This window comes from Rhinoderma darwinii, chromosome 3 (assembly GCF_050947455.1).
Source record: "Rhinoderma darwinii isolate aRhiDar2 chromosome 3, aRhiDar2.hap1, whole genome shotgun sequence".
Classification (NCBI taxonomy): Eukaryota; Metazoa; Chordata; class Amphibia; order Anura; family Rhinodermatidae; genus Rhinoderma; species Rhinoderma darwinii.
Window position 1 is genome coordinate 277493618 of NC_134689.1, and position 14979 is coordinate 277508596.

At 39.7% G+C, this 14979-nt stretch overlaps 1 protein-coding gene across 1 annotated transcript in view; it reads left to right on the forward strand.

Moving 5' to 3' along the window:
* PRTG (protogenin) overlaps nucleotides 1-14979 on the forward strand; it is a 109897-nt gene that overhangs the window by 29240 nt on the left and 65678 nt on the right. The window contains exons 3-6 of the mRNA XM_075855211.1: nucleotides 12022-12166; nucleotides 12805-12938; nucleotides 13383-13520; nucleotides 13657-13815. Coding sequence (XP_075711326.1) covers nucleotides 12022-12166; nucleotides 12805-12938; nucleotides 13383-13520; nucleotides 13657-13815 — 576 coding nt within the window. The remainder of the gene's footprint in view (nucleotides 1-12021; nucleotides 12167-12804; nucleotides 12939-13382; nucleotides 13521-13656; nucleotides 13816-14979) is intronic.

Below are 14979 nucleotides of genomic sequence, written 5' to 3' on the forward strand. Positions count from 1 at the left end.
TGACACAATGAAAAATGGCTCAAGAAGTGAAATTTTTTACAAAAAAACGCCCCGTGGGAATGAAACGCCATTTTTCCCATCTAAATCAATGGGCAGATGTTTGGAGACGTTCAGCCTCCGTATTTTTAGCCATTATTCTGGGCGTTTACGGCACGAAAAATGGCTGAAAATAGGCCGTGTGAACATACCCTTAGGCCTAGTTCACATGGCAAATTTTGACCTGCCGGCAGAACACTTGCCTCGTTTTTTGTTGTAGTTTTTTAGCCACGGCCATTGAGCGCCGCATAAAAAACGCTTTCTCTGCCTTCCATTGATGTCAATGGGAGGTCAGAGACGGAAACACCTGAAGAAAGAACGCAATGCTTTTTTTCCCTGCGAGCGTTTTAGTTCCGCTCAATTTCAATGGAAGACGACTTCAGCCATTTTTTAGTTGCTGTTTCCTCGTCAAAAACAGCGCAAAAAAAATTATTAGGACCGGTGTTTTATACAAGCCCTTTTTAATAAATAAGTGTATCTCTGGCGGTCAGTGCAGCAGAAATGGAAATCCACGTCTGCTACGAGTTGGCGCAGATTTCCGCTATAATTTCCACAAGTTTATGGTGATAGAACCACCATACATATTCACATAAGAAATGACTCATACATATAGGAATCAACTGTATCTAAAGCTCTCCAAATATGTTATTTTTAGCATTCCATGCAAAGAATTGCCTGTTAATCTAGTTAACATAACTTGCTTGATGTCCACATGGTGTGTGCAGAGGTCTAGAAAAATGTCACCTTGATGAACTTTGCTGAGAAAAGTTTTGCCTGGACATGTGTCAGGAAGCCCTAGCTCAGAGGAATAGGTTGTGCTTTTCTCCGCTGGAAGAATAACACCAACAGAACCCTTTGAAGTATAAAAAAATTGCTTAGTGAAGCTTCATATGCTGGTTGCATGAGTAAGAGAACTTGTACCTCTAATTATGAACTACCTAAAATTGTGGCCTTCAAGTGCTGCTGTCTGAGTTATTTGACATATGAAACGTCTGTGGATTGGTGAGGAAGAACGAGAAGTTAAAGGGGTTTTCTGGTTGTAGGTTCTTAAAGAGGCTCTGTCACCAGTTTGTAAGTGCCCTATCTCCTGCATAATCTGATCGGCGCTGTAATGTAGATAACAATTTTTACTTTTTACCAACTGGGTGTTGTACAGAGGAGTGTATGACGCTGACCAATCAGTGACCAATCAGCGTCATACACTTCTCATTGTTCCAGCCCAGCTTCATTCACTGCACAATCACACTGTAACAATGGGCTGGAACAATGAGAAGTGTATGACGCTGATTGGTCACTGATTGGTCAGCGTCATACACTCCTCTGTACAACACCCAGTTGGTAAAAAGTAAAAACACGTCCAGTTGTCTGTTCAGAAAGTAATTAGCATAAATCTAAAATTGTTCATAACGTTGTAAAAAATGATTGTTTTTAAAAATAAAAACCACTGCTGTTATCTACATTACAGCGCCGATCAGATTAGGTAGGAGATAGGCACTTATAATCTGGTGACAGAGCCTCTTTAAAGAGTCTCTGTCACCAGATTATAAGTGCCCTATCTCCTATATAAGGAGTTCGGCGCTGTAATGTAGGTGACAGTAATGCTTTTTATTTAGAAAAACGATCTATTTTAAACCACTTTATGAGCGATTTTTTGCTAATAAGTGTCTTAAGGCCCAAGTGGGCGTGTTTTTACGTTAGACCAAGTGGGCGTTGTACAGAGGAGTGTATGACGCTGACCAATCAGCGTCACACTTCTCTCCATTCATTTACACTGCACTAGCGATATAGTTATATCGCTATGTGCAGCCACATACACAATCGCTAACATTACTGCAGTGTCCTGATAATGAATATACATCACTACCAGCCAGGACGTGATGTTTATTCAGAATCCTGACACGTCTGTAGCGTCTCTGTGAGATTTACAGCAAGGCAAACGTAATCTCGCGAGATTACGATGTAACCTGTCATTTTAAACGAGATTACGTTTGCCTTGCTGGAATCTGGGCATTCAGAAACTCATTAGCATAAAGCTAAAAATCGCTCATAAAGTGGTAAAAATAGATCGTTTTCTAAATAAAAAGCACTGCTGTCACCTACATTATAGCGCCGAGCATGGTACTGTCTAGGGTGCTGAGTTACCGCCGATCAGTGCAGCCCATTAACTCTTTCTACACCCTGGACAGTACCATGCTCGGAAACGGAAACACGGAGTGCACACAGGAGTTCACACGGCCACTAAAACAGGCACACGGATCCGTCACAAACGGCCATGAAAACTGTGTCTGAAGTGTGCACGAGCCCTTAAGGAGTTTTCCAGTTTTTTGCAAATTTGTATCATAAAAAAATCTATGTAAATCCCTAATATGTTGGGATGAATTAATTAGGCACCCTATGCCAGGTTTCTGGTGTAGAAAAGTAAAAAATTTTTGGTCAAAAATTGTGCACATTTTTTTGCGCCTTTTGAATTTTATGCCCCCTCTGCCACCTTTCAAAAAAAGTGTTCTGGGCTTAGCCGGAGGTGATGGGGCCACTGCGGCCTAATTAATTTACTATAATTTATGCCAGAAAACTGTCTAAATTATTGCGCAAAATTGCGCCAGCAAATGTGGATTTGAAAAACAAAGCGGGAGCTTTATTAAGACTGCGCCAGTCTTAATAAATTTGTCACATCTTTCTGTAGCTTGATTTTTTTTATTAAGACACACATGCTTCTTAATAAATTTGTCGCATCTTCAGCTGTCTATTTGCAACTCAATGAAATCTACGCCAGCCAAGAGCCAACCAATTTCTGATGTAAATGATAGAAAATGTCAGTTTTCCGATGGCCATGCCCCTTTCATTATGCTCCACCCACTTTTACTAAGCTCCATCCAGCAAGAGCATAGGAAACAACCCAAAAGTCGCAATTTGTGCGACTTTTGTGCCGTTTGTGACATTTTTATTCTAGGAAACTGGCATAGAAACGAAACGTTGTTACATTCCCTTAATGTATGTAACAACGTTGCAGAACTCTTTTTATACAATGATAAAGCTTTATTTACATAATCACATCAACCACATGGCATAACGGCTAGATAAAAGAAAACCAGAAAACTTCTCAGTGAAGTAAAACAAATGCTTTATGACAATGTCCCAAATATAGCTTTTCTGTTGACATCGCCGTATGTGGGCTTGTTTTTCTTGCAGGATGAGTTGTATTTTTTAATTGTACCATATAATGTACTGAAAAACGTGAAAAAGTTATTCTGTGGGGTCTAATTGAAAAAAACAAAACACAGCCATTTTGATTTTTTGCCTGGCAGAATTTTTGTTTGTATCAGTTTGTGCTCAATACGACTTTTCGATCACTCTTTATTCGTTTTTGGGGGGGGGGGGGAAGAGGGGGAAACAAGGTGAACAAAAAAAACAGCAATTTTGGCATTGTGAATCCCCCCCCCCCCCCCACAGCGTTAACCCTTTGGGTTAAATAATGGGCTATTTAAATAGTTTTGATTTTTACAGAGGCGGTGATAACAATTATGTTTATATTTTTATTGATTACGTATTTTTATGTGAAAAAAAAGTTTTCCTTAACTTATTTCATTTTCTTTTATATTTTCTTTTTAAACATTTTATTAAACATTATTTTTAGTTCCCCCCCATGAGAGCGTTAAATCATTCATGCAGTACACTGCAATACTTATGTATTACAGAATATTGTCTTTTTCTGTGCTCTAACATTAAGCCTTCCCTCCGGCCTTAATAGTAGGACACAAAGTCCAGCCCTGGGGGAGATCACTAGGCCTCCGGCTGCTGTGGTAACCGATCGGCATCCCGTGTTTTCCTCGCAAGGGTGTAATTGGGGGACAGATGAGTAATACGGCCGGAACCAGCGTTCTCTACGATATGCGCCGTTGCAGGTAGGTGTCAGCTCTGTGAAAGAGCTGGCACCCACCGGGTATGGTACGGGCTCCTGAGTCCGCGCCATATTGTAACAACGCACATCTGCCTTACCTGTACAGTGGATGTCAACAAGGGGTTAAAAAGCTAATCTGGCAACAAAACCGTGGCAAAGAGTGCTGTGTACAGTAACACATTAAAAGATATCGTACAATGAAAGTTAATAGGTGTGGGTTGTCACATTTCCACAGGCTGCAGACAAATGAGAGGAATATAAAGGGAAATTATTTCCCATAATTTATTTTCTGAATATTTAATTGCTTGTGAATACTTGCCGGGATTTTATGTGATTTTTCATGTGACTGTTTAGCTAATTACTAGAGCTAATTCTTCATGGAATGGGAGCAAGCCCTGGGAAAAGGTATGTGTAGGATTAGTTATCAACGCAAGAAGCCAATCACTTGGCAAAGTGTTCAGAAAAAGCACCCCTGGCAAGGGGGAGTCTAGGGAATCTATGTGCCCTTTGGCCCTTAAGAGCATCGTGGCCACACAGGATGAGGAGCTTTGAAGCTGTTTAATGTGGCTTGTTCCTCGCCTTCCTTGTACTATTTCCTCCTATGCTGAAAATTGGAAGGGGCTAAGGGAAGCTACTTCATAAGTGTATTAGCATTTTTTGTGCATTTCTCTGGCCACACACTGCAGCCTGGATGATAGATGAGCTGAGAAGGGGAAACCCATCTGGGATGCTTTAAAAGTGAGAAGATCAAATCGCAGTAGCTAAGCTCACAAAATCAAATACATTCTGTCAACAGTACTTAGAATAAGCGAGAGGACACATGATGCTTGTGCTCTCACTGCTTATTACAACTATTAACCCATTTACTGCCTAAATAATAGAAATGGGGCTACAGTAGTATGTGACCGTTTTCAGTGTGTCTAAAAAAGGTCTGTGACTTAGGCTTCATTCACATCTGCATCGGGGTTCCATTCATGGGTTCCATCAGAACTTTCCGTCAGGGGTACCCATGAACGGTCAAGTACGCTATTGATTCTGCCGAAAAACCCCCGGAAAAATTACAGAACGGAGGCAAACGGAAACCATTTGCAACGGAAGCGTTACCATTAAAATCGATGGTACTGCGAATGGAAAGCTATGGTTTCCGTTTGATTTCCATTCATGGGTTCCCCTGTCTATCAAGATGCACCGAATTTATCCTGTAGAGTGTGCCACTGTGACCGTTTCTGCCTGTTTGGTTTACTTTTATCATGTCTAACATTAAGATAAAATTAATAAATCTCCCCCAGTAGGCTGAATTTATAATTGTACATGTACTATGTGGCGGCAGTTATGGCTGAGGAACACTGGTCATTGGTTTGTGGTGGATTGACGATGTGATTTTCCAGAATACCACTGCCACTACCATGAGAACGTTACAGCTCCTGAACCCCTTATCAGCCACTATAGCCATGATGCACTTAGTTTGAGTAAATAAAATGTACTTATCACTTTTTTTCAGGCCCCACACTATGACGTACACACTGTTGTATTTAAGCGGGGGGCCAAAGTTTCCCTCTGGCTATGGACCCTCAAGTGCCGGCCCATGCCTGAATGGTCAGTCAACCCCCTGAAAGAGAATATTATTAGAAATGTGACTTTGTAAGATCCCAGGATAAATGTGCATGTGGACATGCTGTGAACAAATATTATGAACACAGATTATGGAGTATAAATGTTTATTATATCATAATTTGGATTTGTGTATAAACACTGTGTTAATAAGATATAATAATTCACATTACTAACCTAAATAGTGATTTTTACTTATTCCATTCCCTAAATCCATAAGGGAAGATGCCCTTTAAAATTAGGACCCAAAAATGATAGAGATTAATTTGACTTCTTTCATTAGACACCATAATTGGCACTGTTGGGGTATTCTAATTATTAGCTATTCTGATCTACTGCTAATGCTCTTAACAGAAAGAAATCTGAGATACCAACTGTGCAGAAAGTTTGTCCCCACGGCCATTACACAGTGATGTCTCACTTGACTACACATACATAAAACGTACTCCGGTAGCTTTGGACACTGTTAATGAAAGGACGTCACATTGAAATAAGTGTTATGGTAATGTAGCAACAAGTTAAAAAAAAAAAAAGTCACATGTAATATTTGCTTTGTGTAGGCCATATTCTTATAGAATTATCAGGCCTGGAAATCTTTCTGTGCTCCAGCACTCTTCCAGTAATACATCGTTCAGCATTGCGGCACTGAGAATACTTGAGGGCAAATCTTGACATTTTATTTCACTTTTAATTCAATTCTAGGAGAATATCTTTTATCTTTTGGTTTTATAACTATATTTATATATTATTATTTTTTTGGGGCTGTGGAAATCATTTTCAAGGTTTATTATTTAGGGTTTTTTTTTTCCCCTTAAACATTTTGCTGCTTGCTCCTTGACCTTTTAATTACTGCCATGTGGGGGGGGGGGAGGGGGTGTTAAGCTGGTCATTTGAAATGTTTTTCTGTTGTAATGGCTGCTGGTCAGATCCTCACATCCTGAACTTTGAAAGAATTTGGTGATTGACGTACCAAATGTGAATAAAGCTCGTAGAGCTTCTGAAACCATAGACTGTTATACAGTGAAGAGAATTTATTTTTTGATGTAGTATGCATTGTACTTGTATTTAAAATGTGATACTAGAATAATACTTGTCTAATTCTGGACATGTGTTTATAGATCTCTTACAATCATTGATCATAATGTATTTTTACATCTTCGGCTAGGGCTACACTGCGACACAGATCACACTGCCAATGATCGCTGTATTCCATTGCCTGCATCATAGGTAGTGGAAGTGAGTTGCGACCTGCAAGTTGTCGCAACACGGCAGTCGCAAGAAGTCCAGCAGGTTATGGCTGCGGGTCGCAAAACTATCACATTCACTTTCATTACCTGCGATGCAGGCAGCAGGACGCAGTTATCTTTGGCTGTGCGACCTGTGTCACGGCCAAAGTTGCTGTGTAGCCCCAGCCTAATTGGATCTTTATCTTACATTTATAAGGGTTTCTGCATGCTCTTGTATTTTGTCATAAAGCATCACCAAATTATTTGTTATATACCCAGTGCATACTGCAAAGCATTCAGGTTTTGATCATTCTCATTGAAGATCCACCAAGAAGTACATATACTGTACATGCCTTGCTCTTCACAACCCGCGTGGATGGGATTTGAAAAAAATCTCTTCCACTTGCTGCTGAACATTTTCCAAACGTAAATCAGAGCATGTTGCGGATTTGGATACAGAAATGCTCATGCGGTTACGCTGGGGAAAATCCGCAGCATTTCCGTCTTGTGTGAATACAGCCATATTGTGCCTTAAATGTGTTAAACCTAAATGAACTACAGCCATTAAATTGCAGAAATTTCCTGCACATACAACATGACCAGCATCAGTGTTGCCACATATACACACACACGCATAGGGAGGGATTAACCAATTTCCTGTAGGGAGTTATAGGTGACTATCCATTATCAGCGGACGCTGCAAATGAATGTGAAATCTGATAAACTTTCATCTTGGACTGATTCATTCCCTAAGGCCATGCTAGAGTTACACATGGTTTGAATGCACTGGATAGTAATAAAATCTGACAGCTTGGGGAAGTAACAATTGTATTTTAGGTTATTTTGATTTGTAAATCGCAGAACAAATTAGCTGATGTGTCCAGGAAATAAAATATACCATTCATCTACTTTCCAGGATTGTAAGTAAAATCATCTAGCTTTCTACATTTGATACATGACATATCTAACATGCATTGCACCTACATGTAATATTTTTTCACCTACAGCTTCTGCTAGAAACATTGTAGCATCCAAATTAGTCTTTGTGTATCTGAAAGGTTAGATAAGAATAGACTCCAGCACACGGCCGTAGCTGTGTGCACAGTCCGTGATTACTGCACAGACGGGCTGCAGAGTGTCATCTGCGGGTTGTCCGCAATCACGGACCATGCACACATAAGGCTTCGTTCACATCTGCGTCAGGGCTCTGTTCCGACGTTCCGTCTGAGCTTTCCGTTGGAATGGAGCCCTGACTGACACAAACGGAAACCGGAGGTCTCGCTGATGACGGATCCGGTGCCAATGGTTTCCGTTTGTCTCAGTTGTGCAGGGGTTCCGTCGGGTTCAATAGTTCTGACGGAATCCATAGCGTAGTCGACTACGCTATTGATTACATTAAAAAAAAAGAACCTCTGCACAACTGAGACAAACAGAAACCATTGGCACCACAACCTCTGGTTTCCGTTTGAGTCAGCCAGGGCCCCGTTCCGACGGAAAGCTCAGACGGAACGGAGCCCTGACGCAGATGTGAACGAACCCTAAGATGTGCATTCATTTCATTGTGCCCGGACCGCGATTGCATATAATGATCTGCACTAATTTTTTTGCGCTCCAGGAACCGGGCAATGGACCATGGAAACCATGGTCGTGTGTATTGGCCCATAGGATAGCATGTGTTCTATACTATCCGCAATTGCGGATTGTATACGGCCGCAAAACTACAGTCGTGTGCATGACGCTTTAACACTGATGTAAACTTTTGAACTTCTTTCATTTAATACAATAGAAATTTGCTAATTTTTCAATCTATAGAAAATGTATCTCATAACATTTCTTATAGTGATTATATGTCTGTTTTCAATATTTATATAGTCAGTCTTGTCAATGGCAGATGGGATACAGGTCTGCCTGTAGAAGTAGAAATATATACAGACATATCGGGGTCCAAAGCACAAAAATAACCAATAGTACACAGTAAGCTACTATTCAAAAAAATATCAAAATGATTTATTGCAGAGTATAATTAAAACAGATTGGCCTACAATAACACGCAATAAAACAAAGAAATGTGGTGGTTAAGGGACCATAACACATGCAATTATATACACAATGGACACTAAGGTATGGTACAACAGAGATAAATTACAAAAAGTGTAAGTCAAATATACAAGTCAAAAACATCACTAGTATCTGAATACATATTCACTGGAAAAGAGGAGATGCATCGTTGCAAATGACAAAAAAATCAGTCAACCCTGAACTATAGTCCAATACCAACCCGTGTTTTGCATGCTGTCCCCCTAACACACAGACTCAACCATATGTAATGCCCCGACGCGCGTTTTACCTTCAGCTTTTTCAAGGGGTAATGAATAGTGAAAGAGCAGAATCTTAAATTGGGAGAGTAGGATATAACAATCCAATCAGAAAACCTATTACATTATGTACACAGGTGCTGTGTAAATGGTCAATAGGGTACATACATGTAAGAGAGATCCATCCATGGCGGACACACATGCCCCGAACTCACCAACCCGGTGCCTGTAGAAGTAGCCTGAAAGAGTGATGGTCATATAGTTGAGAGGTGTGTTACCATACCTTGTTATTTATAGATGTGGCAGAGAATAAATATATGGTCAGATGTGATGAGCGTACAGTTCATGTTGGTTTTCTTGCACCTACATAATATTTATAATCTTAATTTTAATCACAATTCTATCCTGAGGGGAGGAAACACAGGTGCTAGGAGTATCATTTCAGGAGACTTGGGGTTGTGTGTAGAACACAATAGTTGGTGTGGTTTTTGCCAGGTTGTAAACTTGAGGACTATCTATATACTAATAGAAAGGGGTGAACCTCTCATAAAAAGGCAATTACATTTATGGTGTTGTGGAGGGAGCTGTTTTCTGTAACAACAGAAGCCTCTGCTGATCTTTGATGTGGGTTTTTTTTTAATGGCTTGTTCCTCCCATCACGCATTGCTTTTACAGTTTGACTTTTACATTGACATTAGCACTGACTAACAAAGTGCAGTAACAGATTGTGCTACTACAAAAGACACAATTGTTCTGGAAATGGCATTTTAACTCATGAAGCAACAATCGCAGAAATGTGAAATACAGAAGAACAAGAACACAAATTCTTAATAGGAATAATCTACCTGTATAATGTGATTGCATTAGTCTAGTGCAGTAAATATCTCCGTTCTAGAAGAGAATTTTCACCTAGAATGAAAAAAACATTTCTCATGAATAAAATCTCCTGCATTATTCTCTCCCATTGAGTTTATGAAAAGATTCTGTTCTGCCATTGCATTGTTCTGCCACTGCTCATACATATTAGACTATTGTTCGCGTATCCCACAAATTTTCTTGGAATCCACCAACTATTCTAATGTGTATGGGAACCTCTGTCAGCAGATGTCAGGGGAAATGTTGGATTTCGAGATGCCTATCCTTTGTTCTGCCAGCAGTGCTTCCAGAGCATAAACATGTTCGCTTGCTCGATACTTTTATTTACTTCCATGGTCTTCATTTGATCTTTAATGGGTTATGTGGTCAAGGCTGAGAAGATGTACAGAAAGTGTTTATTCTAAATCAGTGGTTCACAGACTTTGAGGCCAGGAACCATTTTTGGCAGAGACTTCTGTTTCTCCCCCCCCCCCCCCCCCACTACCATACTTTGCTGCATTTCATCTGAAGTATGTCAACATTATTCGTAGCTAGATGCCGGTACTTCGCTCCATTGGAAAAATAAGTCCCTGCAACATCGAAAACAACGATAATTCTGTGGGCCGGGGAGGGGTCGGGTTCAAGTTAACCTGCGGCTGTGCATCGCTGAGGCCCTACTATGGCCACTAAGGGTGGGTCATGTGACCAAACCTGTCCGTCAGTGGCCATCAGAGTCATAGCTAGGGGTTTAGCACGGGGGGGGGGGGGTAAAATACATCCGAGTGGGTCCCACACGTAGTATAGTGATGCCTTGGTGGCCCCCACACAGTACAATGCCCTTAAAGCTGCCCCACACCGTATAATGCCCTTATAGCTGCCCTCACACAATATAATGCCCCTGTAGTGCCTCCCTACACAGCATAATGCACATAAAGCTGCCCCACACAGTATAATGCCCCATAGCTGCACCACACAGTATAATGCCCTTATAGCTGCCCCAGCACAGTATAGTGTCCCTATATCTGCCCCCACACAGTTTAATGCCCATAGCTGCCCGCACACCGTAAAATGCCATTCTAGTGCCTAATAGAAAAATAATAAAATAAATACTTGCCTATCTGTTTCCACGACAAGGGGTGCTATGAGTGACTCAGCGCGATGACGTCTCTACAGCGCGCCTGTCTGCGGTGAGCCACTCACAGCTCACTGCATAGTGAATGATGGAGCAAGGAGCCATCTGCTGCTTGCTCCAGCATTGAATTCAACTGTATTGGCGTCACGAGGACGGATACAGTTGAAACAGGGACATCGGTGAGTGGCTCACGACACCCCCGAGGTCTTCACACGACCCACCAAGGAGTTTGCGACGCACAGTTTGGAAAGCCCTGTTCTAAATTATAAAAATATGGGAATACTATTTTTGAGGGCTGTTTAGATCCATTGTAAAATAGGAAAACCGATTTGAGCATGAGTGTCAAGAATTAATTGGGAAAACTCATTTCTACATCAGCCTGGAGATCGGATTTTATTTGCACTTTTGTCCATTGTCAGGAATATCCTTTTCGCAGGAATAGTAGAAATGCATGTATGAAATCAAGACGAGATACATGACATGTAACAACCTTGCATAGTGTGGTCTGCTGAATATGCTTGAAGACCGTGTGCTAATACTGACACTAGAAGGTCTTCTTTGTTATAATGTGATTGTTCACGGGGCTCGTAAATTATCTTGCTATATTACTTATATGCACTTTTCACCCGGGTACTCTCCATTGTACATTGTATGCAATATTCTAATTAGTACTTCTTACCATTCACCGTGAATTGAGTCAGGCTGCACGCTTATAGGTCAGGTAATAAATTCAGAGCTGACTGAACTTAGCATTTTTAACCGTACAATTAAAATATCTCTAATACGTTTACTGGTGGAATGGTCCTGTTCTAAAAATGCAGTTAACCAAAATAAAATGGGCAGCAATGATATACATGAATGATATGTAAGCATTTAAAATACCACTGAATATTATAGTTGTGCGTTTTTTTTGGCAGTACATTCCTTTAAGACTGTTTTATATTTTAGCTTTGTCTGTCTTTGAAGAACAACCGGTTTCAATAAAGCTCCAAGAGGGAGGGATGGCACGTTTCTCTTGTAAGATAACCGCAAACCCTCAGGCTGTCATTACTTGGGAATTAAATCGCACAGCTCTACCTCTTGCCATGGACAGGTAAGTAACCAGCCTTTTGAAGAGTTTTTCTACATACGGAGTGCAACATAATTATACTGTTGAGGCTGACATGTCATAAATTTGTTCTTGGGGATCAAGGAGACTGGCTATACACACTACTATATCATATGCAGTGGCTGACCTGATGTTCGGGCTTTACATTGTCAAAGTCTATAGGATCTTTTTGTGTTTCCATTACCACTGATGGCCCATTGACTTGCTCATGTGGTCACGAACAGGCTATAATGCATTTTTTTCCACACTGGTGCTGCTTTTTTCAGTGTCTGCTTGTTACAGGAACTGATCAATATCAAGTTAACATATGGTTGGTTATAGGTTGTTTTATCTGAAATTTAGTTTTTGAAAAATAGCAACAAGCTCTTCTAATATAATAAATGAATTCTTAAATTGAATGTATAGAGCTAATACATTGTATTGGTGTCATATCAGCTGGCCAATCTGTCACCTTATGTTATAACTGTCTGTATATTACTTTATGTACTTGCATACTTACTATTCAATATTTCAAGCCACCCATAAATTAATTTTCCTTTAATATAGGGAGAGACTCACGGACTGTATATAAAATCTGCATGATGACATTTTTAACATTTATTTTTCTTGTGTTTATTAAAAAGGAGCACTGTACTATCAAAAGGCGTTCTTCAGATCTATGACATCACTAAGAAAGATGCTGGAAATTACAGATGTATAGCCACTAACCTATCAAACAGACGGAAGAGTACTGAAGCCACATTGACTGTTTTATCAGGTATGTTGTAACATACTACATCCTTCTATAATGATGAACAACTCTGCATCTTTTTCATAATCTTATTAATCTCTTGGCATGGTAGATGGAGTCACAAGTCTAGTTAAGTCATAGTTTTTAGCCCGCGAGCTACACATTGACTATGACCTTACAATTCCACTCAACATGTGAAGTCATGCATCAGTCATTGCCTTAAGAATGTACAATTTGTGTGACCTAATATGTATGTAAAGCAGTGACTGGAAAAAAAATTATAGTCCACAGTCTTATTCCATAGAAGTGACCGGAAACTGTCATAAGAAAAATATTGCACAAGTTTAAATTTTTAAATGTTACTACTTGTGATCAGTCATGTCCTGCGTGTTTCTACTATTAGTATATGACCATCTTTATAAATTGATCTGCCTCTGAGGATTTTTTTTGTATGTCTTTTTTTTTTTTTAGCCACACAAGAGGAGCCTTTCCAGATGCCAGTAATAATAGCACCCCCCCAGAATACAACTGCCCATGTGCACCAAACTGTTACACTGGAGTGTATGGCTAGGGGAAACCCTAAACCACTAGTATCTTGGAGCAGGCTTGGCAAGTATTTCACTAAAATTAGTAACTTGTGAGAATATCCTCCAACATGATATTGTGTGTAGTCATTTTAATATTCAACACCGTTAAACGTTCGTTAACTTAAAAACAATATTGACTAAAGAAATTTATTTTCTAGACCAAAAACCCATTGACGTCTTCAACACCCGAGTTGTGGGAAATGGAAATCTTGTTATATCTGATGTAAAACTGCAACATGCAGGGGTCTATATTTGCCGAGCAACTATACCAGGGACTCGTAATTTCACTGTAGCAATGGCTAATGTTATAGTCTTAGGTAAGGCTTAAAATTGGTTCCTTCTCATTGGTTTTTTTTGTACTCTTGCAATTGCATAGTTTCAAAAAGAAGAGAAAATAATAGACTAAAGTTTCCTCTCACACTGAATTTTAACGTTCAACTTCCCAGCCTTTTCTTGTTTTTTAGTTTGTTTAAATAAACTTTTAGGCTAGAAAGAATTTGTGGTGATCGCTCTGGTCAGCCTGCTAAATCCATGATAGAAAAATAAACATTTGGTTATTGATAATAGATCATGTTTCTCACTCCAATGGATAGAATTAATCAAGCATGGACGGGATGGGGCCAGTGTTCTCTCACTGTGATTGACTTGGAATGGAGGGGGGAGGGCTTGGGTGACCAAGTGAGAGAAAAGCAGCCCCATGAGAGCTAGCAACAATGGTAGCTGTCAGCCATCTACTTCCTGTCCCACCAACTGAAGTCTAGGGCACAAGTAGCTGAACTTACTAGAGAAAAAGAAAAAAAAAGGTTTTGTACTGTGTTGGCCAGTTGAAAAAAGTTTTCTTGCTCTCAGTAAGAGAAACTCCGTAAGAGTCTTGCAAATTTGATATCTTTTTAATGGCTAACAAAAATAAAATATGTTAAACGGCAAGTTATCGGCTTTTATTTTTGGTAGCCATTAAAAGGTATCGTATCATATATTTCTATTTTGTTTGTCTTACTGAGAGCAAGAAAACAGCTTACTAGCAAAACACTGAACACTGTTACTGCCCATATATAAGGATATATGAACACTCCGCACTCCACAATTGAATGCAATTTATTTTATTAGAATATTTCTAAGCGCTGGACAATCCAATCCTACATGGTAAACTTTTTTGGTCATCAGACTTTCGTCAGGCCATCTGCATAGATGATATGCAAATATAAATCACAGTATATCACATTTGTATTTAGCACAATAAATAGAAGCATGAGTAAAGGTGCCACATTTTTCATATCCTATAATAACATTTTTGTCAATAAAGCATGCATATCACTTTGTGCAAAGAAAAAGGTGTAATAATGCAGATTCAAGTAGATTTACTGAACATCTATAAAGTAGTCATAAAAAGATGTTATGGCAGTAACCGATAAATCTTAGCGCTAAATGAGAACATTCCAACAACTTTGTATCGCAAGTAATCGAATATGATAATGGAAATA